We start from the raw sequence: 10,087 nt of genomic DNA, 5'->3' as shown, positions 1-10,087 counted from the left end.
TTGTTGGAGACTTTCTTCTTGTTTATTTTTTTTCTCCTCCATCCACTGCTGTAATCTCTCTTGTTTATTTTGCTGTTCGAGCTGCCACTGTTGCAAGTTATCTTGCCACTTATGTAATCTCTCTTCTTGTTTCTTTTCTCATTCTCCTTGTTTCTTTTCTTTTTCCTCCAACAACTGTTTTAATCTTTCTTCTTGTTTCTTTTCTCATTCTTCTATTGCTACCATCAAATCTGCTAAGCTGTAGTTTGATTTGCCACCTCTCGTTTCCATCTTCTTTTTTTATTTATTTATTTTTTTATCCCACTTCTGACACCAATATTATAAAAGCGTGAGTCTAGCAAGCACTCAAGCCTTTAGGAACGTTCTAGATAATCATTACGTGTTACGAGCGTCACTTGCCCCATAAGTCTGTAATAAGCTTGGCACTTTAAAACTTGACCATTGAGGAGGAGAAGAAGAGGCAAAGTCGATGAAGTGGAGTTTTTAAATCTTTACGTACTTGAAATTTATCTATCTAGACCTTTCTTATATCATCTGAAAACCTCTAATTTTTTCTCTATTTATTGTTATGAAGTATCTTTAATAGTTAAAACATTATAATTAATACCAGTTCACACAAGAGTTTGCACTAGATTAACACAGACAAAAGATAAGTGTATATGTTGTGTGTAAAAATCATTAAAACAATATTGTGCAATAATTTGAACATTTGTTCAAGGTGTTATCAAATCATTTACAGTTTTCTTATGGGAGATGATGTTTGTAAGAAACTACAAATAACACGTGTATCTCAGCCAGTTAATAATAGATAAATAAGAAGCTAGATTTTTTTACATGATATTTTTCCTTCACAGGCCTTTCCCTGTATCTCTACTGGAGTTTACGGTAAGTTAATTAGCCATAAAGTTAGAATATTTCATTATGTAATAACTACTGTTTTGGCTGCTAGTTTTCTAAAAGTAGTAACATTTGAGCATACTTGTGGATTCTAACATTAGAAGTATTACATGTTTTGTATAATCAGCTATTTTATGGAGCTTAATCTTGAATGTTTTTTGTTTTGTCACATTTGTTATTTTATAAAAGCTTCTTCTATTAATAATAATAAACAGGCTGAGTTACCAATTCTTTGTCCAGGTTATGAACTTAAAAAATTGTCTTGGTGGATGCTATGATAAATAAAACAAAATCTTTTCACACAATTTATAACATAACATATTATAACAGTATTCATTATTACCTCACCAAAAGTTTTCTATAAGTTTTAAGAACTCAATATGTATGTACTTAAAACATGGTATATACCATGCAATGGTCAGGGTGATTTTGTAGGAAGAGGTAGCAGCCAAAGTAGTAGTGGTAGGGGTGCCTTTTGTTACTTGCATTCAACACCTAGCTCTTAATGTCCTTCCACAGTGTTTCACGTGATTAATTAATAGACGGTCTTTGGCTCCAGAGGTATTTGGTGGGCCAAAGTTCAAAGGTCACGGGTCAAAGTAAGAAGTGGGTATAACTCAAGAAACAGCTCTTCATATCAGCCTTATGGTGGCTGTTGGAGTAGAAATTTTCAGCTGAGTTTATGTAGTATTCCAATAGTGGGGTCAGGTTTTTGAGTATGAGCTGGATTCTTTACAGTAGGTGTCTGTGACTTGTTAGCGATAAATTCGAACAATAAACAGACAGCACACAATCCATTTCTTTTAAAATAATATATTCAAACAAATCAAATGTTGGTACAAAAATTCTTTACACTATAGGATATCACAGTTGTATCTAAAACTCTAAATAATTCTCTTTTCTTCTCAAAAGTTCACACAGGCTGATTCAATTACTTTAGAATCCAGTTGACAAGATCAATTATTTTCCTCAACTCTGTTTCTAACTATACAATCTGTGATAAATTCACTTACATTTCCCTGTGGGTTACCACAGTTGCATCCAGAACTTTAAATAAGTGTCTCCTTTTTTGTCAAAGTCCATGCAGATGGATTCAATTACTTTAGAACACACTTTGACAAGACAAATTGTTCTCTTTATATCTGTTAAACTGTGAAACTATCACTCGATACAGCTAAATCAACAATCATGCAGACTAATTTAACTTTTACTAACTTCTTTAGAAATTGCCCGTCACAGCTAAACTGCCAATTACTCAGTCTAGATCTATCCAATTATCTCTCACTTAACTTGCTTTCACTTGGTCATTATATTATATATACTCTGCCATCTGAGGCCTAGAACTTTCTACAAACTGCAAGACACTATGCTGCAACAATAATCACTTAAGGCAACAAGAAAAATACAGAAGTTTCGAGTAGTGTGACATTAATTTACGACAATTGAATTACACACACACACACAGCGTGCGACTATACCAAGTTATGTAACAAAATTTGTCATAACTGTTACTTTTAACACTTGTTATAAAAACTAATGGTATAATTATTCAGACTATTATTCTCATCTTTATTATGTGTATTATTTTCACAATGTTTTGACCAGTGAATTCTCTGGCCATCATCAGGTGTTATATCAGACATTTTTGCATGTGTCACAACCTGAATACTCTTTGTGAAATTAGCAGGATTTGAACCCCGAACCTATGATACTGAATACTGGCACTAACCACTATTACACTAAACAGTCTTATATATTTGACAAGTGGCAGCCATTTTTTTCATTGCATTCCTCCACAGATAGTGCTAGTGCATTCTCCGAGATATTTTTGACATGTTTATGCACCCTCCCCATACAATGTGTGCATGTTGTTTTATAGAAAACTTAATAAATGTTTTTTTTGTTTTTGGTGTAAGGATGTGGCGCCATCTATGAATGTAGTTAAAGTTAACTTATGTCAAAGATAATAAATGCTCAGTAACATGCTTCTCATTCCAAACTATTATCCCACAAAGCTTGGTTGAGATTGATTGATATATGTGTGCATAATCTTTGATGCTTAAATTACTGGTTGTGTAATGTTGCTTCTAAAGCATAAGCAGTAACATAGAATGTAATATCTTATCCTTTATAACAATAAACACTTTTGGGAGTACAATGGGTGCTTTTATGAATAGAAAAAACAAGAAACACTCATTTACCTGACATTGTTGAAACCCATTCTGTACTGCAATTAGTGTATTTATTTTATTAAATGACACACACTACTGTTAATTTGCTTTACTTTATTTTTCTTTGTTTTAATCCCTTGAAAAAAAAGTAGTTGTAGTTCATTTACTGGAAACAAATACACATCTTATATCCTTTCAGATTTAGAGGTTTAAGTACATCTACTTATGGAACATAACTAGAAGCAGAAGAATCAACAGTATGCCTGAAATTTGAAGGGGTTTCTTTGATTTTGAACTATCAGTTTATTTTCTAAGGTTAGGGAGGAATTCTAGATTATGGCAGCTGATGGGATAAAAACAACTCCACTTAACAAAGTTTGCTCTTTAAATAAAGCTGGCTGCTTTTTAGCCTGAGATTATGTAAACATATATCACAATTTAACTACAATTTACAGTGTCCATTCAAATCAGCATAGGCCAGTACAGGTTCAGTGTAAAATTTCATTACATGCTAAATTTATTTTCTTTTTCTTAGGCTTATATTTTTTTTATAACAACCAAAATGTGGAGCCTTTTTTTATACATACATCTATAAAAAATTTTGGTTGTTTTACAGATATAGCACTAACTTATAAAAGTCACAGATGCATTTGAATTTTAAATTTAGTTTAACAATACCAGAATGCTGATAGCTATTAGATTATCAGTGAGTTACTGATCAAATTTCTGAAATACAGGTGGAAAAACACAAGAATTTTCAGTATTGGTTACAAATTTATACATCAAATGTGAACCAAACCTTTCAGTAAAAACTATTCTAACATATGGCATTATTTTAAATTTCATTAAATATATTACTAGTTTTAGTAAATGAGTGTATGTTGCATATGAGAAGCAATATCTGTGAGCCAGATAAGTGAAGTTTTAGCATAGTGAGTAAAAAGTTGATTCTCTTGGAGCATTTCATTAGTAGGTTTAGAAAATCTTAAGTCATACATAATATCTGTAGATTAAAAACAAACAAAGTAATGGTGTGAGAGAGCAGCTGTTTATTATGATGTTGATGTTTATTATCTTGTGAATAATTTTTTTGTAGTTTACTGTTGGTAAGTTTTAATATTAGATAATAATGTTATTTAAAAAAAGCCCCTGAAATTGTATCATGCCGAGATTAACGTTTAAGAAAAAACAACACAGTACTTTATCCTCAGTGGTTAAAACATTTTCATCATTTCTGTGCAGTCTTATAAGTAAATAAAACAGTGTTTAGTGTAACTTTATTTCTTCTAACATTCTATTTAAAGGTTATCCAAATGATAAAGCAGCAGAGGTGGCTTTAAAAGCCATCAAGGAATGGCTGGAGACAGATGACAATATTTCTAAGGTAAGAATAAACTAGGGCTAAAAGATGCTAGTTTTATACAACTACAGCTAGTGATTTGAATGTCAAAGGTATTATATTGATTATTGCAAAAAAAGCATTAATAATATTTAAGTGCTTTAGTGATCAGGATTTGTGCACAAGTGTTTAGCTCTGTTGAAATAAAATATATATGCATATCTGAATGAAATGACAACTTTCATGAATAAGTAAAATAATTATATTGCACAAAATATAATAGTATCAAAATGCTATTTAAAAATGGACTCTAGTAATACTTAGTTTGTTGTTAAAGTTTAAAAGACAGATTTTTTCTAAATATTTGAAGCTCAGTCTAAAATGCATGTGAAATCCTGACTATATGTTAACAAGTACATATCAACAAATGTCTCTTCAGTCAAGATCAATGTCATAAGTAATAATCTATCTGAACATTATAAAGCATTGGTGTTAAACTTTGGATTACAAAGCTCTTTAAATCTGGTTGCACCTCATTACATTCCCAAAATATTTTTCCACTATATAGTCTATAATGAAAAATTGTCAATAAGTTGAAAATCTGCAAACATAAAATGTATGAATAGCTATAGTAAATATAATAAGTTGTGACATCCAGTGAGACAGTGAATTTCATTTCTGGGGTGGGGACTAGTGTGTGTATTAATCATCTACTTCCTTTTTCAGTAATTTTTAACCAGTTAAACTTTTATATGATTAACTGATAATAATAAAAATGCAATGTTTTTGTTTCATTTTCTATGGTTAACATAGCAATAGAAAACTCATTATATCACATGTACAAAATTATCCAATGAAAGAATTTTTAGCTTGTTTTTTTTCCTGTTGCCTAGAGTTTACAGACTTTATAAACATTTTCTACTCTTTGTAAACATAGAATCTCTGTTGTTTTTTCTACCATAAGTGGGGCAATATATTTTGTAAGTAAACATGTTTGTTGTCAAGTATTTGATGCTCTAAGTTTCGAGCTAGGCTTTATTATAGAATAAGGGAAAGATATACAAGTCATGGAGTAATTTATGTTATTTGGATTTGTTAATGGAAAACATGATAAGCCAGTAAAATTTTAGCAGTGAATTCCAGTCAAGCAAAGGTAGACGAAGTAACAATTTTAATATTGAAAACAGAGAAAAAACCAATAGGCTAGAATTGAAGAAGCAAAATCAAGGTTTCATAAGTATATCATTAAACAATTTAAAACAAGTGAAGCAAATTGCTTTCTATAACAGAGAAATCATAGTGATGTTGTGACATAGGCAAGAAGAATTAAGCCTGGTTTTTGACAATTTTTAAGTTAAATGTTTTTGATAATGACAACACTTTGAACAGCATATGAGGTTTTAAGAATGAGAATAAGTACAGTTAAGTTTTAACAGGTTCAGACTTCTTAATGCATTGAACCAGAGAACATAACTGTAAAGGTAATAAATTTTGTAAAACAGGTGTGATACAACCTGCATGTTTCATTTGTGATGTTATGTAAGTATTAATATTAAGCCTAATGACTATGTTAAAATTCTTATGTAAAAGTTTATTTTTTTTTGCTTACCTAAGACGATTGTTTTTTATGCTGTATAAAATTATTTTGAAAGAGAAAGGTGAATTTTTATTATAATTAAACTTTCCTTACATATATCTATGTAATAAAAAGAACAATGTGTGTCAGTCAGTCCATGTGTATATGTTTGCTAGCTCACATAGAAACCAAATATGGGCTATTTGTACAATGATACTTTTACATGTCCAACGTGAATTGCTCTATATGAGTGCAAGCCACAACTTCTTTAACATTAAAGACAATTACTCCAGTAACATAAAACAAATACACAAGGAAATACAATAAGGTAATACTTTACCTTTCTGTGTTGTATAAATAATGCAATACCATTACATCTGAATACATATTCCAACAGGCACATAAAAATCGACTATTAGGCTTGAAGTTCAAATATGCTTTGTATGTAAAGGAAAAGTTTACCTGCTATATAATCTATGCCAATTAGCCTTCACAATTTTATTAATTTCCAAGATTATAACTCATCTTTTCACACACACATGCTATATACCTCACATGTCTGCCTATGAGATTTGAATGCCAGTAATCTTGAGTTAACTCCCACCTAAATTCATGTGTTTAATGTAAGCTGTGCTGGAGCACAATGATGTCATCATGCAACAATAGCTCTCCACCAATAGCAGGATGACACAACTTGTATGCTCTGTAACTCTCTCCCCATGTACTTGCACTCGTGATAACTTCTTCAGCATTGCATTGAGCAGACGTCTTCCAACTTCTCATCTAAGTTCAGTTTGTTGAGATTTGCATTAGTTAATGAAACTATGATTTACGTTCTTTTTAACTTTTGTTTCAAGAGTGTTGACCTCAATTCTACTATGGCTTTTGGAGGCTTGTTAACTGTTGGGAATGTTACAGCCTTTGTATTGGCTTACTGGGCCTCATAAACCCATCTTTTCGATTGAAATTCTTTCTCCTCCCTCGGGAATGTCCTATTGGACTATGAATTAAACTTCATTTACTTGGGGTAGTGCTTTACCATTTGAGAAATGGCCTTTATTTTCCTATCTCTTTATGGATTTCATTCTTAGGTATGTTCCCTTAATTATCTTTCACCTGTGTACTTTAGTATTGCTCATTCTTCACTCCATGAACTTAATTCTTGGGGTTTGCTTTGTCTTTCTTCTTGCTTGTTATTAGGGTTTATGCTAATTCTTTTTCTCTAAAAGTTCCTTACTTACACCCAAATGCCTTGTCCCCCTCATATTTGTGACTGTTTTTGTCCTGACTTGCAGACATTCTTCTTCTCATTTCTAGATTCTCTGTCTTCGGTATCTATTCTGCCTGCTTGGGGATTGGGCTCCTTGCTTTCTATTTTGCTCTCTGGTTTCCCATTTTCATCTTTTTCTCAACACCTTTTTATAGTCCCTCTCCTTCCTCCATCTTTTTTCTAAGGCACTTCATTGTGCTCCAGAGAGGGTTTTCTGTAGAAGTTTGTTCCTTTCTCTTTGCCAGCTTAGCCTGTACCACTTCTTTTCTGTCCCTCCTTACTTTGTCCTCCCAATGTTGGGACTCATTAGTCGAGCTTTGTTCCTTGTTACTGTACACCTTCCTTCCTCCTTTTTGTATTCATGGTTTTTTGTTGGGCTCCCTTTCTTTGGCTGAATATCTTTGGTGGTATTCATTCTCACTTCAGACCTGGACTGACGTTTTATGACTTCAGTCCTCATTATCTTTCTGGGTCTTTCTCGACCTTTCCCGTTGACTCCTGTTCCTTGTCTGGAACAGTCTACCCCTAACCTACCCATTCCAGGCCTTCCTCTTTTTTCTTGTCCTCTCACTAACTGATGTTTGGTTCATTGCTCTTCTTGTCAGTTACCATCCTGTCATTTCTGGCTCTGAGTGTAGCTGTCTCTTCCTTTTCTTCTGCAGTTGGTCTCATTTTCTGCCAACAGTCGTTTTTCACCTGGTCTGTGGCTGGTCATAGATCATGTGTCACACTCCTTCCTACACATCGTTATTGATCAATCCTCCATATGTTTTCTACATTCTGTCCATCAGATTTGTGTCTTCCAATTCCTTACTCTTTTCTTCAACATAGTGTTGGCTCCTTTTATATTTATTTGTATCATGAAGACTTTTGCTCACCATCTTCATGGCATGGTGCTGTCATTCCTTTTCTTGGACGATTGGCTTCTATTGGCATCCTCTTATCACTGCTCCCCCCTTTTTTTGTTTGAGCCTGCTTGGTTGGGATGGCTTGTCAAGATATCCAGGTTCTTTCTCATACTCACTCAGTATTTCGTACATAGTACAAGCTCAGCCTTCTCCTCTTTGCCTTGCAGGCCATAGAGTACTTAGTCACGATGATTGCACTTCCCATTCTCATCCTCTCTTCTTCTTTTTTTCCTTCTTCACTGTCCTCCTTGGCCAACTCCCATACTTGATTGGGTCCTTAATGTGGTTTTGCACACTCTCACACGTCCCATTTGATTCTTTCGCTTACTGCTCTCTGTACCACCTTTCTCTCATGTCTTATTTCCTCCTCCTCACCTGTATTCTCTGTCATTCAGATGTCTGTGCTATTGATGCTTCTCACACCCTCTTCCACTGCACTTATATACTCCTCGTTTTGAACCAGTCTATTCTTCCTTCACACGTTCTTTCTCTCCCTTCCTTCTATCTCTCACCTCTATGATTGTTCACACCCAGATCAACTTCTGTATCCTACTTGGGTTGTGCATTGTTACTCATCTTGGACATCTCCCTTTGGGGTCCCCACCATCGTCTGGGACCCCTCTTCTTCTATCCTTACTGGATAGGTCCATCAACCCCACGAGCTGGTTTATTCTTCCCTGAGTATGGATACTTGCAGGCTATTTTGCATTCTATTGCATCTGTTTTGACACCATTCTCATTATCTTCTTTCCCATTTTTGCCAGCCTTAGGATGAAATCCTCCAGGTGGACATGTGGACAGCTTCCCACATGTTCATCGTTTCTTCTCTTCACTATCTGGCCATTTCATCTCCCAGGATTGCAACTTTCACCAGTCAATCAACCCACTTTCTTTGAGATTAGTTTTTTTTTCCTTTATCTCCCTTTTGTTGAACAGGATCCTGCCTGGTGGCACCTCCCAGGGTATATTTACTTCCCAGAATTCACATTGATCCAGGGAAGTGATGCCCACTTTTTTGGCTCACTCTTGCCAGCTTTTATAAATAGGGTTTCGCAGTCACCCATTGCACAGTCTCCAGTAAAAGACCTTTTCAGCTGGAATGGGGGTTCCAATGGGTTTGGGGCACTTCTCCGGGTCTCCACACTGTGAATTCTCCCCCTCTCTTCTTCAAGTGGAGTATGGGAGATCATTACCACTACCACTTTCTAGCTGCTGGGGTGGTGGACCTTGGATAATCATTACCAGTTGGGCTTATTAACACAATATGGTGAGAAGTATGGTGGTGGTCTCCCACGAGTGTGCCCCTATGGAGCACCTGCCATTGAGTGTCACACTCCATGGATTCTCTTTGGGTGCTTTTGGAAGAGAGCTTCTTGAGGTAAATTTTTGCACCAGCCCCTCCACAAGTGCATTTCTGTGGAGGTAAGTTATCATCTCCGATGTTAATATTCTCTTAATCTGAAAACGTATTTCTGATAGATACTTCTACACACACATTCCCATCTGACCTCCACACGTCCAATGCACCTTTTTATTTTCATGCTTCATAAAAGAAAGAAATTAGCATGAGTACAAGTGCATAGGGGGATTTACTGCACATGGAGTTTGTGTTGCCCTCCTATTGGTGGAGGGCTATTGTTGCATGATGATGTCATCATACACAAGCACAGTTCAAATGCAAATCTCATAGGCAGACATGCAATGGAAATAGCATTTCTGTGTGATGAGGTGAGTATCTGTTGGAAATATATTTTCAGATTAGGAAAATGTTAACTTTCAATGCTCTACAGCTAACACATTGTGCAAAAGAAAATAATTAAAAATTTCAGATGATATACAAATATACACCTGGAAAAAAGTTAAGCACCCCCGTGTTTTTTTCAAGTGATTGAGATTCGACGTTCTTGTGACTGATTATAAATTACC

At 34.5% G+C, this 10,087-nt stretch overlaps 1 protein-coding gene across 2 annotated transcripts in view; it reads left to right on the top strand.

The window, feature by feature from the left end:
* LOC106467805 (macro domain-containing protein CT2219-like) overlaps positions 1-10,087 on the top strand; it is a 56,311-nt gene that overhangs the window by 40,196 nt on the left and 6,028 nt on the right. For both annotated transcript variants that reach the window (XM_013928182.2, XM_022396000.1), the window contains 2 exons: positions 855-885; positions 4,373-4,452. In XM_013928182.2, coding sequence (XP_013783636.1) covers positions 855-885; positions 4,373-4,452 — 111 coding nt within the window. The remainder of the gene's footprint in view (positions 1-854; positions 886-4,372; positions 4,453-10,087) is intronic.

This window comes from Limulus polyphemus, unplaced genomic scaffold (assembly GCF_000517525.1).
Source record: "Limulus polyphemus unplaced genomic scaffold, Limulus_polyphemus-2.1.2 Scaffold2745, whole genome shotgun sequence".
Classification (NCBI taxonomy): domain Eukaryota; kingdom Metazoa; phylum Arthropoda; class Merostomata; order Xiphosura; family Limulidae; genus Limulus; species Limulus polyphemus.
Note: the sequence above shows the minus strand (reverse complement) of the source record. Positions and strands in the feature narration are given on the sequence as shown.